Source organism: Carassius auratus, chromosome 40 (genome assembly GCF_003368295.1).
Source record: "Carassius auratus strain Wakin chromosome 40, ASM336829v1, whole genome shotgun sequence".
NCBI classification, from domain to species: Eukaryota; Metazoa; Chordata; class Actinopteri; order Cypriniformes; family Cyprinidae; genus Carassius; species Carassius auratus.
The window spans coordinates 13,750,678-13,771,204 of NC_039282.1; the positions used below are offsets into that span (position 1 = coordinate 13,750,678).

At 34.7% G+C, this 20,527-nt stretch overlaps 2 protein-coding genes across 11 annotated transcripts; both read left to right on the forward strand.

Annotated features, from left to right (window-relative positions):
- The first annotated feature begins 608 nt into the window (after window positions 1-608).
- Window positions 609-9,280, forward strand: arfip2a (ADP-ribosylation factor interacting protein 2a). 9 transcript variants are annotated; one of them, XM_026226739.1, is made up of 11 exons: window positions 611-923; window positions 2,176-2,280; window positions 2,574-2,630; window positions 3,765-3,873; window positions 3,969-4,031; window positions 5,577-5,657; window positions 5,984-6,099; window positions 6,571-6,792; window positions 7,292-7,449; window positions 8,279-8,453; window positions 8,556-9,280. In XM_026226739.1, exons 2-11 carry the CDS (start codon window positions 2,185-2,187, stop codon window positions 8,709-8,711), a joined length of 1,233 nt encoding a protein of 410 aa, XP_026082524.1. In that variant the 5' UTR covers window positions 611-923; window positions 2,176-2,184; the 3' UTR covers window positions 8,712-9,280. The 9 variants fall into 9 exon arrangements, with proteins under 9 accessions (XP_026082529.1, XP_026082524.1, XP_026082528.1 ...); XM_026226738.1 differs by lacking the exon at window positions 611-923 and adding an exon at window positions 943-1,128 and having other exon boundaries at window positions 8,556-8,711; XM_026226740.1 differs by lacking the exon at window positions 2,574-2,630 and having other exon boundaries at window positions 613-923; window positions 8,556-8,711.
- Window positions 9,281-9,802: 522 nt separating this feature from the next.
- On the forward strand, window positions 9,803-19,103 carry LOC113058646 (FH2 domain-containing protein 1-like). Of its 2 annotated transcripts, XM_026226748.1 has the most exons (12): window positions 9,803-9,996; window positions 10,566-10,922; window positions 12,149-12,210; window positions 13,191-13,293; window positions 13,423-13,508; window positions 13,664-13,764; window positions 14,931-15,001; window positions 15,147-15,254; window positions 15,353-15,423; window positions 15,804-15,921; window positions 16,139-16,303; window positions 17,119-19,103. In XM_026226748.1, the coding sequence occupies exons 2-12, from the start codon at window positions 10,599-10,601 to the stop codon at window positions 18,148-18,150; spliced, it is 2,241 nt and encodes a 746-aa protein (XP_026082533.1). In that variant the 5' UTR covers window positions 9,803-9,996; window positions 10,566-10,598; the 3' UTR covers window positions 18,151-19,103. The 2 variants fall into 2 exon arrangements, with proteins under 2 accessions (XP_026082533.1, XP_026082534.1); XM_026226749.1 differs by lacking the exons at window positions 9,803-9,996; window positions 10,566-10,922; window positions 12,149-12,210 and adding an exon at window positions 12,245-12,459.
- Window positions 19,104-20,527: the final 1,424 nt, after the last annotated feature.

Below are 20,527 nucleotides of genomic sequence, written 5' to 3' on the forward strand. Positions count from 1 at the left end.
TATATATATATATATATATATATATATATATATATATATATATATATATACGTATATATACATATATATTCATACATACATATGTATATTCTGGACTTGGTATAATCAATTAGTGTTAATGTAAGTACTGAAGCAGATTTAACTGAACTTATGCAGTTCTGCAAAGAAGAATGGGCAAATATTGCAACGTCTATATATGCAAAGTTAAGTTTTTTTCTGATATGATGGTGTTATATCTTTCACCAGGATGTTATAAGTTACACTAAGTAAATACAGCTAGATAAAACAAAAACTGTGTCCTTCATTTCAGGCTTAGCAACCAAATGTGATTATTAAGGAGGGTGGGGGTGATTTTCTTCTTTTCTATACCCATTCTATACCCATTGTACACACAGAGTGGGTATAGAATCCCCCCGAATCCCCCCTATTTTGTACAATTAATGAGATAGAATGCTTTCAATCAGTCACAGCAGGAATGTGTTGACAATCATATCTAGCGCTAGTCACGAGAGCTGTCTAAATGATGCTTGCATTCCTGAAGTAATACTGACACCACCTGGTCATACTGAGTACAGCAAAAAACTACATTATTCACAAAGCTACGTTATCGTGTTTCACATTTTCTGAAATTATTATTTCTATTTGAATTGTATTTTGTGCGAAAATAAATGAAAATACTGCTGTTTACTCCCAAGTAAAGCCGCGACGCCACAGTAACCCTGAAGAATGCCACGTCGTCACTTCCGTTTGCAGGGAACGGAGAGGATTTGCGTTACCGTGCGACCAAGAGGATTGACAGAGGAGCCCGTGGAGATTGTTTGCCCTACAATCAGCCATTCAAAATACACAAATCGCATTTGAATCATGGAATAATCTTAAATGCGGTGCGGGCGGTTCAGTTCAGCGGTTGAGACGGAAAACAGGTGAGTAAAGCTGCAGCAGATGGATCGCATAGGTCAAGCATCCTCTCTTCTCTCCGGTGTGACCATAGGTGTAACACGTAGATGTAGACACGCTGACGGTCACAGGACGCTTGACATGTCATGACGTCTATTCACACTACTATTAAGTATAATCCATCCATTCCCCATCGGTTAAGGGCGCAATTTCAACCGATTACTGCATCAGGTAAAATCTGCTACTCGGTCTGTTCTGAATGGGCCCTGCTGAAAGGCTGGCCTTTAGGTTGCAGTGTATATAATATTGATTTTATGATTGGACGTCCTTTTGTGTATTTTTTTTAACTTGTATATTACAATGCAACTTGCTTAATTAAAGCCTTTTAGTGTAGTATTTATGTGGTATTAGAAGACATGAGTTTGTTTTACAATGTGTATTCAGAATATAACCTATAATTTAAGAATGGGACAAGTTATCTATCTATCTATCTATCTATCTATCTATCTATCTATCTATCTATCTATCTAAGTGTCTTTTATGTATCTTACTATCTGTCTGTGTGTCTGTCTGTTTAATGTAAGTGTCTTCATCCATCCATCCATCTATCTATCCATCCATCTATCTATCTATCTATCTATCGATCTATCTATTTGTCTATCTGTCTGTGTCTAAGCGTCTTCATCCATCTATCTGTTTGTCTGTCTGTCTGTCTAAGCGTCTTTATCTATCTGTTTGTCTGTCTGTCTCTCTGTCTGTCTGTCTGTCTGTCTGTCTATCTATCTATCTATCTATCTATCTATCTGTCTGTCTGTCTGTCTGTCTGTATGTATGTCTGTCTGTCTAAGCATCTTCATCTATCTGTCTGTCTGTCTGTCTGTCTGTCTGTCTAAGCATCTTCATCCATCTATCTATCTATCTGTCTGTCTGTCTGTCTGTCTGTCTATCTATCTATCTATCTATCTATCTGTCTATCTGTCTGTATGTATGTCTGTCTGTCTAAGCATCTTCATCTATCTGTCTGTCTGTCTGTCTGTCTGTCTGTCTAAGCATCTTCATCCATCTATCTATCTATCTGTCTGTCTGTCTGTCTGTCTGTCTATCTATCTATCTATCTATCTATCTGTCTATCTGTCTGTATGTATGTCTGTCTGTCTAAGCATCTTCATCTATCTGTCTGTCTGTCTGTCTGTCTGTCTGTGTGTCTGCGTGTCTGTGTGTGTGTCTTTATATCTGGCTGGCTGTTGTTCTTATCTGCAAAGTGTCTTTTCTTTCTAGATATTCATCATGACAGATAGTATTTTGAGCAAAGCTGCCACTATGGAAATCCCCATCAACAGCAATGGGGACAGCAGGACGGCAGAGGATGACAGTCTTGAGCAGGTTTGTATCCACTGTCCATCAAACCTAATGAGACACATGCACATCCTGTTACACCATGAACCACACCTGAATTCATAGTGACGTCCTGTTCCTGTGGATATCGTGTGGCAGGCTTTGAGATCAGTCGGTTTAATCACACATTAATGAGCTGTTGTAAATATAGACACTGTTCATTTAAGTCGTGCGGCTCGGTTGTTTTTGGTTATTTCAGAATATGTTTGTTTTCTTTACGTTTCTGTCTCACCATCTTTTTTGACACTTGTCTTCACATTTTATGTTTCTTCATGTCACAGGGAGCACAGATTGGTGGGAGCTTAGATGAAATTGTAGGCACACTGCCAGTGAACATGGTGAGGGAGAGTTTGTGGGTGTCCCCGTATGTTGGAGCCCCATTCCTTTTGATTTAGTGTGGGTGATGGTTTGCATAGTTGCACACATAATAGTCTTTGATTTATCATGGGGTTTGGGCAAATGTTGGTGTAGGATTTATTACAAACAGGAGTTGTTTATTGGACAGAAACGTCAAGCAGAGACATGGAAAGCAGTGATGCAAATACATTCGATTAGTTTGCATGAGTTTTATAGTGACTATTTCTAAATGTTTCCTTTTGTACTAAGGATGTCTAGTTAAGTGATGGATTTCTTAGCCAGCTTGTTGAATTGCCATAGTTTTAAAGGTTTTGAGTAGAAGGCAAGGCTTTAATATCGGTAGAAGTCTGTATTTTTAAATAGAAATAAGCTGCCTTTTAGTCGAGAAAAGTGTTCCTCAAATCTTATCCTGGATACCTAATGCACTTGATTAGGATTAAAACTTAACTCTGCAGGAAAGTAGATCTTGCGGGCCAGATTTGAGGATCCCTGGTCTAGCATATAAACTTTATATATATAAAGTATTTATTATTATTATTATTTTGAGTTTTGTGTGCTTAGTTCTTACTGTCATCATCCCAGTTTTGCTATTGTTAACTCAAAAATGAAGTTTGGTAGTTGAAAAAGATAAATACATTAAATTAAATATCAATATTAAAGGAAAAATTAGATGAAAGTAAGTTGAAGTTGAAATGCTGAAATTTCTAAAATAAATTAATTAATAAAAATAAAGCTAGTCAGGAATATAAAAATTACAGCAGCATATAAAGAAAATGACAAAGCAAAATTAAAATAAAACTGAAAAAAAAAAAATCCAATATATCAAAAAAACACACACACACACAGACACACACACACATATATATATATATATATATATATATATACATATATATATATATATATATATATATATATATATATATATATATATATATATATATATATATATATACACACAAGTATATAAATAATACCAAAAAACACGGCTCCATCTGTTACTTTTGATACCAACATATTTTTCCCCACCTAGTCTACATTTTGTAATAAATGTGTTTTTGTCTCTGTGTTATAAATTTGTAATATTCTGTGATATTAAATCCCACCATATTCAGGACTTGCAGCAGGTGATGGTGTCTGGACCAAACCTGAATGAAACCAGTATTGTGTCTGGAGGCTACGGAGGGGCAGCAGAGGGCATCATACCCACCAGTTCCATCAAAGGTAGACAGAGCCCTTAAATAGCTCAACATGATTCTGATCTGATTTGATGCAGCAGGCACAGTTCAGCTAACATCTCTGCTGACGTATATGTTTAGGACCAGCTATACATGTAAACCCGGAGTATTTTGACAGAAGATGTGGCAACGCGCCCAAACCAGGTGTCTGTGTATATGCATGCTAACTTGATGGAAGATCTTGCTTTAGAATCTTTGTCCCTACAGCTTCCTCTCTCTCCCCTGATGTAAAATGTGTTTTTCAGCATTTTAACAGCAGAATGTTTGGCTTTTTTCTACAGGGTGCAGATGACAGTTGCATGGTGGACGCATGTTTGCTTTTGCAACATAAACCTCTTGTTTGTTTGTTTTAAATTTACTGTAAACATGTTTTTTAACAAAAAAAAAATGTTTGTGAGCTGATATGTTTGAACTGTGGAATGCACAATAATTCCTTTAATGATGATTCTTTATGCTCAATAACATGGTTGGCCTTGACAAATTAACACATCACTAATACACATGCCAGAATATGAACCTGACCAACACCGTCAGTGGCGGTCCATGTGGAATTTGTAATTTTTATTATTTAATTTTATTTATTGAATATCCAATCTGATTAATCAACAGTCAGAGGAGCCTTTATGTTATCATTCTCTGGCATTTGTGAAGTAATCAAAACAAATAAATTGAAATTGACTTATTAAATAGAAACTACCTTTATTACCTTTCATATTAATGAAATATAATATTATGCTACCATTCAAAAAAAAATATTTGTGGTAAGATTTTTTTTATATATATAAAATTTTATTTTAATTATACAATAAATTGAATGTTTAATTTAAATACAGTTCTTTTTAACTTTCTTTTCAAAGTTTTACACAAAAAATGAGTAAAACTGTTTTAACATTGATAATAAATATCAGCATATTAGAATGATTACTAATGGTAATGGATCACGTAACATTGAAGACTGGAGTAATGTCTGCTAAAAATTCAGCTTTGCCATCACAGAAATAAATTCAATTTGAAAACATATTAAAATAGAAAAGTTATGTTAAATTGTAATAATATTTAACAATAGAACTGTGCTGTATTATCAAATAAATGCAGCCTTAGTGAGAAAAAAAAAAAACTTATTTTAAAACAGTGAAAAATCTTGACAACCCCAAACCTTTGAATGGTGGTTTGTACAGTGTATATACTGTATTCAGTTTATTGATTCAGTTATTTAGCACATTTATAATGACCGTCACTGTATACGTAAGTCAGCCTTTTAACAGCCATCTCATTTTTCGTTCTTTTTTTTTTTTTTCTCTACTTCTAGCTTTTATCACCTTACCATTTTATAAAAATATAACTTTCATCTCTTTTGGTCACCTTGCTTTTTCAAACCTCTGAACTTTTCCTTTCAAGCACTTCACTTTTCATGTTTGATAGAACATCATAATTGTTCTTGCATACATCATAATCGCCAATGTTGTTGTTTTGATACATTTTGATTATTCAGTCATTATGAAATCATTTTGCATTTGATTGTTTACTGTAATCCACTACAGAATAATCATTGTACCACCCAGTTCATGTGTGTTACTCATTCATATTACTACAAAACACTCAGTGTTGAAATTTCAATAAAAGGCCCTTCACTTGAACTAAACCTCCATCCCATTCCTCCACCCGTCCACTGTTATTCGTTCATTTCAGACATCCGCTTCAAATCCAGGGGCATCACTCCCAGTCATTCAGCCACCAGTTGGATAGCAAACCAGCCAGGACATTACCCAGGTATCTCAGGGCCTCCTCACCCCGTCCTGTCACCGCCAGACACATTTTCAGCCCTTAATCATCACTCATTACTCATTTACTGTCATCACACCTTTTATTCTCAACCCTATTCATTTTTTAGTCTCAGGAATGAATTGATTCGTTCTGTGTAGAATTTTGAAGATTCTAGTTTGAAAATGGTCCAGTGCATGAGGTGTCTATAAAGTGACTGGGTTGTGATATTCAAAACGCCGTCCCTTATATCCAGAATGCCCTTTTTGGAATGGTATTGTGTTTTGGTATGGCCCCCTATTTCTAATAAATGTACCTACGTTTTCTACTCTCAGCTCCCAGCATGCACCACAGCAATAGCCACCCATCCATGATGTCAGAGGAGGCCGCAAAAGGAGTAGCTGTAGAGAAATTTGACAGCGTGAAAAAGTGGAGCATTAACACGTACAAGGTACAGTAGTTTGATGTTTTTGAAACGAGTCTCTTTAAGTTCACCCAGGCTGAAGGAATTTATTAAAAAATACATTAAAAACAACAATATTGTGGAACTCTTATGACAAAGCTGAATATTCAGCAGCCATTACTTTAGTGTAGTGTCACATGATCCTTCAGAAATCGTTCTAATATGCTGATTTGGTGCTCAAGAAAAAAATATTATTATAAATGTGGAAAACAATTCTGCTGCTTCAGGATACTTTGATGACTACAACATATATTGAAATCTTTTGTAACATTCTAAATGTCTTTACTGTCACCTTTGATAAATTGAACGCATCCTTGCTTTATAAAACTATTAATTTCTTTTAATCTTTCTGACCACAAAGATTTATTTTGGATTAATTATGTATAGGTATTTCGGCTTTATAAAGATAAAACTATGAAGGGATTCATATGTATCTCTTGTCTTCCTTTTTTTTACCAGTGCACAAAACAGATGTTTTCGGAGCGCTTCGGTCGTGGAACGAAGACTGTGGACATGGAGCTTGAGGCTCAGATCGATGTGCTAAGAGAGACTAAAATGAAGTACGAGCATATTCTGAGACTAGCACGTGAGCTCACCAACCACTTCTACAACATGGTGCAGACTCAGCAGGCTCTCGGAGACACCTTTGCTGATCTTAGCCAGAAATCACCAGAATTGCAGGTACTATTCATGGTGTGTCCCTGCTCTGTGGCTGGTCGAATTTATATTCGGTTGCATATCAACACTGAATCTTACGATTTCTAAAGGATTTTTACAGAAACAGAAAGACAGAAGGAATTTAACAGAAAGAATTGCTAGCACTTACCTTTATAGGTCTTTTTTCCATCAAGGCAAAAAATACAAAATAAATAAATACTGTGCAAAATGATATCCGATGTTCTATTGCAGATCTGTTACAGTTTACTTATATTTTGTTTTTTTCATAAAATGATTTTATTTCATGGTTAAATGGATTCAATTTTAATTAAAACATGAATCTAGAGTAAATTTTGCTTTCATTACATTGCAGACTATACATTTTTCTAAGAATGTGTGAAAATTTTGGTTCCACTAAAATAGAGTATTAGTAGTTTTGATGCAGTGGTTTAGTGACAATTTTAACATAACAATCTTAATAATAATGTTAGCCTTTACTTAAATTTAATTTAAACTTTTCCAGGATGAGTTTGGCTTTAATGCAGAGACACAAAGACTGCTATGCAAGAACGGAGAGACGCTCCTGGGTGCCATCAATTTCTTTGTGTCCAGCATTAATACACTAGTCAACAAAACCATGGAGGACACACTCATGACCATCAAGATGTATGAGAATGCAAGGTATCAGAAGTTAGATATTATTGAGCTACATGTTACATGAATAATGTGTTAATAGCCCCTAAACAAGTTTAGATTAGATTTAGATTCACAATATACAGGTTGATCGATCAAGTTGGCATGAAATCACAACACGTCATATAAAATAATAATAATAATAATAAAACAATTTTATATATATATAGATTTTTTTATATAATTTTATTATTATTATTTAATATATTATTTATATATATTTTATATGTGTGTATGTGTTGTATAATTGCTAAGAAAACCCAGAAATGAAGACTTTTCTACTTACACCAGTAGACAAGTATATCATGGAATGTAGATTACAAAAAAGGGCTTAACAAGTAAATGCTTTATTTCAACATCGTTTAACATAAGCATATCATTGGAATTCATTTTGCAATGAGTTTGTCAATCTGTCTGAAGTCGTCATTCACACACACATACTGGCTGACTCATGTCTTGGTCTTTTTTTTTTCACAACATTCATCATTGCATCATAAGATTTACATTTTAACCTGTCAAGGTAAAAGCAGTTTAATGGACCAGGGTGGCTCAAGTGTGTGTGTGTGTGTGTGTGTGTGTGTGTGTGTTTTAATTTTGTATAAATAATTTAAATTAGGTCTTCATTTACTCATTCTCATGTCATTCTGAACCTTTAGCACTTTCTTTATTTTGTAGACCAAGGAATGTATTTTAAGAAATGTCTCTTAATGTCGGTTTTTTGGTCCACACAGTGGAAAACTATAAGCTTACGATTCTTCAGAATACTTTCTGTGTTTCCCAGAAGAAAAAAGTGATACAACTGCTGCTATTGTTTCAGGCTGGAGTTTGATGCCTACAGGGCCGACCTGGAGGAGTTGAGCGTGGGTCCGCGGGACGCTGCAGCCATGGTGCGCATTGAGATGGCTCAACAGCAGTACCAGATCCATAAAGACAAGTATGAGCGACTGCACAGTGATGTCAGCATCAAACTCAAGTTCTTGGAGGAAAATAAGGTACCATGTTGAAATCCATGTTATTCACCTGTTTTATTTCACAAGTCAAAGGTATTACAGTTTTCTCTTAGTTTCTTCATATGTGTGTATGTTGATTTCCAGGTAAAGGTGATGCACAAACAGCTCCTACTGTTTCATAATGCTGTCTCTGCATATTTTGCTGGAAACCAGCAGCAGCTGGAACAGACTCTCAGACAGTTCAATGTGAAATTGAAGCCACCAGGTTCTGACAAGCCATCGTGGCTTGAGGAACAGTGATCACCTTGTTGATGTAAAGAGACACTCGAGCATGGAAAGCTGAAAATGGATGGACGGGGATGTAAAAGTGATTCGTAAGAAGTAGATATCTTGACGTTGCCAAACCTTGGAAAGATGCCCGGTTTATTTAAAACCAGAACGTCTTCAAATGAATATTAATTTTTATTCAAATGGCTTATGGAAACTAACTGTGGTTACGTTTTACAGCTGCCTTAACTTACCATCTCCTATACATTTAAAGTAGAATGTTGCAAAATTACAATAGAATTCTATAACATCACTTTCAGTAAAGACATTCACATTTTTTGAGGCATTCATAGTCAGATTTATCCAGTGAGCACCTCCTTGTTCAGTTTATATACTTTATCTCAATAGAGTAGAGCTGAAATGAAAGAATGTTGTGCTTGTGTGTTTGTTTTTAATGTAAGGTTGTTTGGAGGAGGATTGGGTCATGTTATAAGAATGAAAAAGTGCTCATGGTATGTGTCATAAGAAGGTTAATATATTTATATTTATGTAAATTGTGAAGTCCCATTTATGAAATTAAAACACATTTGAAAGCCATGAAATCTAGTGAGTTTGTCTTATCTCTACTACTTTTACTGCCACAAGGCTTGGTTCGAGCTTCTAAATACTCTAAGTGTACAGACTACTACTTCTTGCTAAGACTTTCTCTTACTGAATAGTGACTGGATTTTGTGTGTGTGTATATATATATATATATATATATATATATATATATATATATATATATATATATATATATACACATACATAAGTCTGCTCTGAAACTGCTCTGAATTGCTTGGTTTTCTTCTGAAATGTACAATATTTTGCAAAAATTACTCATCACCTCACTTCAACATTAAGATACACGTCAGATAATTTAAGGCAAACCCATTATATTTTTCACATTTAAATATTAAATTTTTGTATTAAATACTAAATAAATAAAATATATAATATTTACAAGTAGACGGCCCAGCGTTCTGTTCCTAACGGTAAAGTACTAGCCGTTATCAGTTAATGTCCATTTACATGGTAGGCTGAAATTTGAACGGTGACGCGGGGATTAGATCTGAAACGTGCGCTGACGAGTTCTGGGCGTGAGCTACAGGTAAGAGAGCAGAGGATTACAACATCACTCTTCCGCTGAACGGCTTGATATGCTGTGACCAACAGTCCCGTGCGAAAGTATTTTTACCGTTTGGAGTACGCAGCCAAAGTAATTTCGGATAGCGACAGTAATTTATTTTGGGGGACGTCTTGGATACCTCTCAAACGAGTAAGTTAATCATTTCTACGAATTAAAACATACAAAGCTATCAAGGTGCTACCATAAAATACTATGGACATAGACATTTTTTTTTTCACGGACTAGGTTACTGTAATAGTTTACAGCATCATTTAGTATTATATTGGTTTGGTAATCAAAATGTTTGTATATGAGGGTTCCAAACGATTACCGGCAATGAACTGTGGTTTAAAGAGAAAAAAAATTGGAATTGGGATGTTTTTTTGTAAGCTTTAAAAATATTCTACAGATAAATATAATGGTGGAATTCTCTCTCTCTCTCTCTCTCTGTCTCTCTCTCTCTCTCTCTCTCTCTCTCTCTATATATATATATATATAATAAGGGTTAATTTCACCATTATATCCAATTTCACCATTATATTATATGTCTGTTTTTCACTCCCATAGTTTTATTGGTTATGTATTCACCATTGCTCATTCGAGTTTCTTGGTTAACTTCCCTATATACACTAATTCTTCCCTTTTCAGCTAAATGACAGCATATATTAACATAGAGACAGAGTTTCCATGTTGTTTCTTTTTCTGGCTTTTCTTTAAAGGGATGATGCAGCAGTATCTTTGCAAGTGAAACCATGATACCACCGCCGCCGCCACCACCACCACCACCTATTGCCCCACCTCCCCCTCCCCCTCCACCCCCTGGCCTCTTTGGTGGAAGCCCGTTTACCAGAGGGCCGACACGGGCGTCTAAAATGCGTAATTTTAATTGGGAGGCCATACCTAAGGACACTGTGCTTGGTAAACATAACATATGGACGGCTGAGAAGAGCAGTGAGTTTGAGTTGGACACCAAAGGTATGGAAGAGCTGTTCAGCCGCGATGACCAGAAACAGGTCCAGGTCAAAAAAAGGCGCAGTGTACGCCAGTCCCCGAGCCATGCCTCAGGACCCGAAATGGTGAGTTCAGCTGGAATGTGCCAGAAAATGAGTTTTGTATTGCAACCTTAAAGTAAATTGGCGTTTCCAGACTCAAGAGATCTGCATATGCTTACATCAAGCTTGTCACTGGGGTCGGGTCAGTGACTGTCCCCAACAGTCTGTAATAGAGACGTAATTGTCACTGTAGTAATGATTAAAGAGCAGAAGGTGATATAAGCAGCATCATATATTGTCATGCTGCATGTAGGAGGTGTCATGATTGCTAGTTTTGCATGAACCATTTCTTTATGGTCATTCTTCAACGTAGTGTAAAAATCAGAGTATTACTATTTAAAGCTTCTTCTAATTGATCTAACCCTTTAAGTCTTTTTTTGTAACCCAATGGATTTAGGTTGATTTAGTGATGTTTTTTCTTTTTTTTTTTTTTTAAATCCATAAATCAATTTTTGAATGCATATATTAGATATAAAGATAAAATTGAGGTAACAGTTGCATGTTATCATTCTGTCAGTGAACATCTGTTTAAAAACTGGCTTTACTTCTGCCAAAGTCACATAATACGGAACTAATTGTTAACTAATATCAGGTAGATAATAGGAAAAGAGAAGTTTAATTTAATCATCTGATTTCAAATTGGGAGTTCCCCCCAAAAATGCCATGTGATTGTTTTTTCAGAAAGATTTTTCTTTTTTAATTATTTTGTCATCATGATTTGTCATGCAATGGCCCACAGCCAGAAAAAAAACAACCTAGTAACTAGATTTGATGTAACTTTCTCTTGCAAATAATACTTACAGTCATTCAAAAGACAATGCTGTGTCATTTATAGACGCCACTCGTTCATGTTTGTCCTTTGATCTGAACTCTTTTTAAAGGTGGAGTGATTGCTTCTTTTCTGGAAGTGTTGACATAAGGTGGACTCCACTAATATTGAATAGCTTTCATTTCAAAAACACTGTGATGTAGAACATCTAATTTTACAACAGTTGAATTACATCATCACAATTTTCCGGTGATAATTCTTAATGTAAGAAATTAATAGGCAGGGTTGTTGTTCATAAATCATCATTAGTTTTTCATAGTCCGTAAATGATTAAACACATTAGGGTGGAGTAAATACTTGGTTCAGTCTGTTTACATGTTAATGATGTAATATACATTAAAAAAAAAAAAAAATCAATCTGAAAGCTGTCATTGTCAAACATTGTCCGTACAGTATAATGTTTTTTTTTTTTTCTTGTCAGGTGACAATCCTCAACTCCAAGAAGAACATGAACATTTGTATCTTCCTCAAGCAGTTCAGAAGGTGAGTGTTTCACAAAAGAGGATTTAGAAAAGCTCTTCATTTCATCAGCAGATCCTAGGGTGGAAACGCACAGTAGTCATATGATAGATTGCTCACGTCTCTGCAAGCCAAATTAATTTATTTCTGACAACATCAGACAGTCCATCTTTTCTGCCAGAGTACAAGCATGAAGATAAGATCGGGGTTGCCTTATTTACATCATCAGCGGTTCCCTTAATCATGCACTGTTTATCCTCAGACATTTATCAGGTGATTGTGACAGTTTAACTTTGACTCGTTAATAACTACATCAAATGTTTTTTTTTTTTTTTTTTTTTGTGCTAGAGCTTGTGATACCAGTTTGGTGTGATTGTGTATCTCTAAAAAAGCAAGATTGGGCTTGTCTAGTCCCGGTATTTTTTTTGTCAGAACAAGGTGAAGTATGACTCAGTGTGGAAGTCCATATGTTGGACACTTCCTCTAAACCTCCTACGGATGTGTCATTTTTTTGCCGAACAATGCTGAATATAGAATTGAGGTTTACAATGTTATCAGCCTATTTCAAGATGAAGTGTTTCTGTTCCATCCACTAGCAGTGAAAGTATTGAATGATTTCTTACAAGTTGTTAAGTCATTCCCAACTGCTGCCATTGGTTGGACAAACAGTCAGACCCGCCCCCAAACACATGCTGTGTTTTGCCACTCAAACAAATGGAGCAATGTCAACACGCTATATAACAGTGTTTACACTACTGGAAATTAACTTTCAAATATCTTTGTTGTCACTGCACATTAAACTGGAATAGGAAAGTGTATATTAAGATAGAAAAATGAAACAATTAAATTAAAATAGTTTTATGATGAATATAAAATTATAAAAATGACGTTTTTTTTATTTATTTTTTATTTTAAAACAAAATGATAATGTTTTATGCAGCTATTTCATTTGAATTATTGAATCACTGTAATTCTGCTATATCTTTCTTCACCTTTCTCCACAGGTCAGTGAGTGGGATGATTGATGACATTATCAACTGTAAAGGAGAAAGATTTGGTACTGGGAAACTGAAGGAGTTGTGCAAACTCCTGCCAGAGGATGGAGAGGTGGGTGTAATGGATCTAGGGTTTAGTTAGACTTGTTGAGCAATTCCAAGGCTTTGATAGTGTGCCAGTGGAATTTGAATAAACATTCCTTCAAAAAGTACTTTCATTTTTGTTTCTACATTTCATTAGGTGCGTCAGCTTCTTGATTTCAAAGGAGACTGTTCAACTCTCTCTGAGGCAGATCGGTTCATGGTACAACTTGTCAAAGTTCCTTGGTAGGTTTATACAGCCCCAAAAAGACAAACACACACACACACTTACAAAACTGTTCACAGAGCGTCTTCGATACATTGGATTTGCAGGTCACTGAAAATGACTCTAAATGTAAGGGAACCTTATGATTTTATTTCTTTGTTTGTTCTTCCTCTAGCTATGAAGAACGGTTGAACTGTTTAGTACTCAAAGAGGAATTCCCACACTTTATAGATGAAGTGAATCACTCTGTTGCAGTCATGACCTCTGCTGGACAAGGTAAGATTTAGATCCCTTTATAAGTCAACCTTCTTCCCTTTTTGAAGCAGGCAAGTCACACTCTGTTTCCAGTTATTGCTTATTTTATATATATATATATATATATATATATATATATATATATATAATTTGTAATTATTATATGTACTTAATAATGTTTATATATATATATATATATATATATATATATATATATATAATTTGTCATTATTATATATATATATCTATATATATATATATATATATATATATTAGGGCTGTCAAAAATAGCGCGTTAAGGACGTTAATTAGTTGTTTGTCGTTAATTACATCAAATTTTTTTACGCATTTCACGCATGCGCAGTGTGACAAATTATTCAGGTCAGGAAAGTCTCGTCGATCTCAGCGAAAACAGCGGCGAGCTATATATATATATAAAATTTGTAATTATTATATGTACTTAATAATGTTTATATATATATATATATATATATATATATATATATATATATATATATATATATATAATTTGTATTTATTATATGTACTTAATAATGTTTATATATATATATATATATATATATATATAATTTGTATTTATTATATGTACTTAATAATGTTTATATATATATATATATATATATATATATATATATATATATATAATTTGTATTTATTATATGTACTTAATAATGTTTATATATATATATATATATATATATATAATTTGTATTTATTATATGTACTTAATAATGTTTATATATATATATATATATATATACATTTAAATAGTAGCTTTAGAAACGTTTAGCTTTCTTTTATATATATATATATATATATATATATATATATATATATATATATATTAATATGGATGATTATTTTCAGATCTTTCATTAATATAGAAATGTTTTTATATTTTGAATGTAATAATGAAATATCTGGTCATTTTCCTTTTTAAATTACAAAAAAAAAAAAAAATCACCTATAAAGCACTGTCTTACTTAATGTTCATCCTATTTATTAAATGCATAACGTAGTTTATAGGTTTGATTCACCAGAAATATAAAAAAAGTAAAAAAAAACAAGGTAGTACCATAGTGCTTTGTTTATTAGTGCAACTACATGCCTGTGACTATGTTTGATTTGTTGGATTTCACCTAACTCATGTATGAAACTGCTTCCAGAGCTGTTGGAATGTGCTGATCTACATTCAGTCATTCGACTGGTCTTGAAGACAGGGAACTACATGAACTCTGTGAGTATTATCATGCCACTTTATCTAGCTACGCTTGTTAACAATGAGCAAAGTCAGTCAACCTCAAAACAGCATAATGTGCTGCACGTGTGTGTGTGTTTACATTGTCATGAGATCCTAATCGTTCTGTCCTCGTTTCCTCCAGGGAGGGTACGCTGGCAGCGCAGTGGGTTTCCGAATAACATCTCTTCTCAAACTAGCAGATACCAAAGCCAACAAGCCTGGAATGAACCTCATGCACTATGTTGCGATGGTAGCTATGATGTTTAATATTATACTGTGGTGCCAGAGCCACATGAGACACAGCTTTATTTACATTTGAATTATTTTCTCATGTGTCTGGTACTACAGCAAGCTCAGAAGATCGATGCATCGCTGCTGATGTTCCCAGAGAAGCTACAGCACATTGGAGATGCAGCAAGGTAGGCCACACATTGCTGTTTGTATGGCATTTCCATGTAATTATTTTATGTGATTTATTTTATTTTAGCTGAATATAAACACACACATTATAAAAATCTGGTGATAAACTATCAACAATAAAAGCAGCATTTTTTTGTATGCTTCATATACAATTTTTTTCAGTTTGCAGTTTAATTTAAGTTTTAGTCATTTTGTGCTATTGACATTTGTATTATGTATCTTTACAGAGAACTACAACTAACTTTTAACTGTTAGTTGCCGAAACAACATTTCTAATTTTCATGGAAGTTTAAGTTTTGCATTTAATATTTATACATATTTTTTTATTTCAGCTTTATTACAATTAAGAAAAAACTATTGTCTGTCTTCCATAATACAGGATCCATAAGCAGGAAATCGAAACTGATTTCCAAAAGGAAGTGAGTAAAGTCCAGGTGGCAAAGCAGAATGCTGGTAAACAGCCAGATCTGGAAGAACAGATGAGGGATTTTCTGCAGGTTAGGCCTCAAACCTTTTTAATTTATCGCTGAATATGTGCATGCAAGTTCTTTTTGTCTAAAGTCTGTAGATATGGTTACACACTATTGAGTCTTTTGACTGTTGATGTGCTGAAACATCACTGTGAATACATTTCCTTGACTGCATGAAATGTTTTTGTTAAATAAGAAGTCAGAAGAGTTTCAACAATCTATCTTTTCTTTGTTCTTTTTTTAGAATGCAGACACCAGGTTAACGGAGACTGAGGCAGCGTTCAGAAACCTTTCTGCCGTGAGTGATTCGGTGTCGCAGTTTTTCTGTGAGGATCCCACTCAGTTCAAACTAGAGGAGTGTTGCTCCATTTTCTACTCTTTCTGTGAGAAGTTCAAACGAGCAGTTCAGGTAATTGCACCTTCTAAAGAACGCATTTTCTACACCTAAAGAAAGAAATCAACAGCACTTTTGACAAAAATGTTTGAAATGATGTGCAGATACGACAGTTTTTAAAAAAGGTATTAGGATTTTGAAACCATAAAATAAAAAGCAAAGTAAAATTTAATGTACACTACACTAATTTTGGGGTCAGTAAGATTATAAGAAAGTTATTATTTAGAAATGTTTATTTTTATTCAGCAAGGACACCTTAAATTGATCAAAAGTGACAGTAAAGTTTGTTAAAATTCTTTTTTTTTTTTTAGTTTGTACCAAAATATACTGAGCAGCACAACATTTGATAGGCTAATAATAATGAGAAATGTTTCTTGATGACCAAATCAGCATATAATATATATATATATATATATATATATATATATATATATATATATATATATATATATATATATATATATATATATATATATATATATATAATATTACTATCTTACTCTATTTTACATCAAATATATGTAGTCTTGGTGAGCGTAAAAGATAATTCTTTCAAAAGCGCTGAAAAATCTTACAGACCCCAAACTTTAAAATGAAGTGCAGCTTTTGTATGATACTGCATACAAAATAATATTTGCTCATATTTGCTCATATGTGCACCTATAACATATAACATTAGGTAATTCTTTCTTTTTTTAAATTATTTTTCTATATTGTCACTTAAAAAAATCATGTCATGTTTTTTCAAAGTCATGTATTTAATAATGGCTTCCACAGACGTAATGATAAGGAATGACCTTATGCCCGTGTCATTTCTCTTCACCATATAGGAGAATCTTCAACGGGAAATGGTAGAAGTGAAGCGCAAACAGCGAGAGCATACTCAGATTGCAGCCAAGCGGCGTTCCACCGCCACCTGCTCCTCACGAGACAAAGACATCGAAGGAGTTGCACTGGAGTCCATCCTACAGAGGGCTAGCAGTCGCCAATCCCGCCGTAGAGCCGGCACCGGGTCACCCACGCAGGAGAATCTTACTGACACCACCAAACAGGAGATCCATCCCGCTGACAACAGAGATATCAAGAGACACAGCTGCATTAAAAGGGCCATGCAATCCCCCTTGATGAAGGAGAGCACTGATAAGGATGAGACACCCATGCCCTCAGAGATTACAATCTCAAACCCGGTGCAGGAAAGTGCCGAAACCTCAATCAATAAACGTGTCTCTGTATTCACAGTGGAGGAGGAGGAAGTTGTGCAGACAGAGAAAGAGGTGCAAAATATAAGAGAGGTGTCACGGAAAGTTTTACAATACCAGTCCAGTCGAAGTAGCATTTCATCCGGTGATGCCCTGTCACCGATCCTTTCTCCCAGGCAGACGTTCTTCCAGGAAGACAGAAGACTGCTGATCATGACCATAGAAGAAAATACCTCTAAATCCAGCTCTCTGCTGCAGAACGGCCAGATCATCAATCGCCGGCACACAATCGCGCTTCTCGAGGCCAGTTGTGAAAATACCAGCCAAGAGGAACTATTCGTGCCTAGTAATGTAAACTCATCTCCGGCTCCCTCTATAGGTGTTATTGGAAAAGGGAAATCTGTGGAGTGCGGTATGATTGCCACACTCCAAAACTCCACAAAGACTGTTAAAGATTCAGACACTAAGCCACTTAATTCTCTAGAGGAATCTCAATCTGTTGACTCATCACAATCACAGTCAGCCGAGCCAGAGGTGAAGACAGAAGAGAAGTTTAGTACTGGGAAGAGAAATAGCCAAACAATATCATTTAAAAGCACTAAAGAGGGCTTCAGCTTTATGTCTTTATTTAAGCGTTGGCGTGAAAAAGACAAATCAAATTAGCTTGATTTGGACAGTGTGGACCCAGGACCTTAAAACGAAAACATGTTTTCTATTTATTCAGTTTAGTTTTAGGCTAGATGTCGTGCTGCGTTGATGGAAAACAAGCTTGGTGCTTTGTCACTGTTTGCTTGTTAAAACCGTGAGTGGACATTTATTTCCATGTCTACTATAAAAGGAGGACAAAGAATAATGCACACAGCATCCTAAAAACATAATGATTTCATAAACCTTGTTGAAATCAATTGAAAACTAGACATTTTACATGCAGTGCTCTTTTTTCAACACAAGGGGGCAGTTCAAGACATTTTTTCATGCTGCAACAGCTCCTGTATCTGCAAAAAAATTAACCATGTGCAATGCCAAAACTCAGAGTAATTATCCTCAGTTTAGATTCTAGACCAGGGGTAGTCAAGTTCAGTCCAAGAGAGCCACGGTCCTGCAGAGTTCAGCTCCAACTCTGATAAATGCCTGTAGCCTGAAGACACTGATGAGCTTGTTCAGTTGTGTTTGATGAAGGTTAAAGCTTAACTCTGCAGGACTGCGGCTCTCTAGGACCGAACTTGCCTACCCCTGTTATAGACTGAACAATCAATATAACTGGTAAACCTAGTTGTTATTCACTTATTCACCACATAAAACCACAAATTGTCCCAAAATTGTTTTTCTTTGAAAATATGCACGGAGTACACAGTCAGACTTCCCGATGACCAATTTAAAGTTTTATTATTAGTAGTAGTACTAGTAGTATTCTACTGACCTGATAACTTAGCTTGTACTACATCATGTTTCTGAAAATTGTCTCTGAATGGTCATTACAGTCTGAAATTCTCCTTCTTATGACAGATCAGTCCAAAGATCAAAGAAATCGTCTACATGATGAAATTGGAATTAGAGAGTTTCATGAAATTTGTGGTTTTCAATGCTCTAAAAATGAAATAAAGTCTTTTATTTGAGTCATTGTTAATAAAACCCCTGCATTTGATGTTCAGTAAGATTTCAGGAAAATTTAGAGACCATGTTCGAGTTAGGAGTCAATCGTACACTAAGATGCTTAGATGCATTTTAACATGGTTTCCTGTGCTTAGGCCAGCTATATTTATCTGTGTGTGTGTGTGTGTGTGTGTGTGTGTGTGTGTGTGTGTGACCACAACAAGAGGCTTGTTGATGTAGTTATACATGGTCGTACATTTTTTTGTCTGCTGAGCTTACTAATAAGAAGCCTAAATAAAGACATTGAGACTTAATTAGGGAGAATAGATAATGTCACAGGGTCCCCATAGTCTAGGTCTGCATTAGGTGGTCTAATAAGTGTCTTCTCGACAGCCTGAGACTCTGTGGGGGTGGAGTTTTGGGGGAGGGGTGTTTGGCTGATTGTGTGAGTGAATCATCATCAGTCTCAAAGAACTGAGAATAAAGGGTCAAACGCCGATTGAATGTCACAACATGCTATGGTTATAGTCCAGCTGATCCTGAAAATGGCTCTTTGGAATGTCTAGGACAGGTTTTGGTGGCTTTAAACTGTGTAATTTGTGTGATTTCATGCAGTTACAGTACATGTCTAAATGCTGGATGCTGTTTATTGCAGAAACTTGAATTGATGTATTTAATTTCCTTAAATAATATAAATTGAACAGTTTGTAAATTTAATAACAGAAATGTTGGAATGATAGGTCTTTATTTCAATACAAAAACAAAAATATTAAATTATTATACAAAACAGAATTTTGTTATACTATTTTTTTATAATATTATACAATTAAAAACCAATATTTAATAATATAATATAAATGCATATATAAATGGTAAATATGACATCATATAATTTGTTAAATTATTATTATTATCACATATATATAAAATAATCATTACCAGTATTTATTATATTGGTTGGAATTATAATAGAAAATAGAAAATAAATAATATACTCATTTTCATCACACAGTTGCAGTTTGTCAGTGTGAATAATAGACATTATAAATATTTCATTTATTCAGTTATTATTATTATTATAATAAAACAAATGTGTTTTTACCAAATATTTAATATAAAATATAATAAAAAAAACATTTTTTTTGGCAGATCACACCATTTAATGCACATGATAAGCACATGTGTAATAATTTTCAGTCTATGTCTTATCGTCTGTTGACGTGGCTCAGGAGACAGTCTGCTTCTGCCATCTGGCTGCCTTAGGCTGGATGCAGTCTCCATAGCAACCACCACCTTCATAATGAAAGCCCAAGACTTCAGTCTTACATCCCCCACCCATCTGTAAACAAAGCCCAACCCTTAGACTGCAGCCTCATAACTCCACCCACACAGGCTTACTTTCACTCATATCATCTACAGCCATATACTCTACCGGTCAACAGTTTGG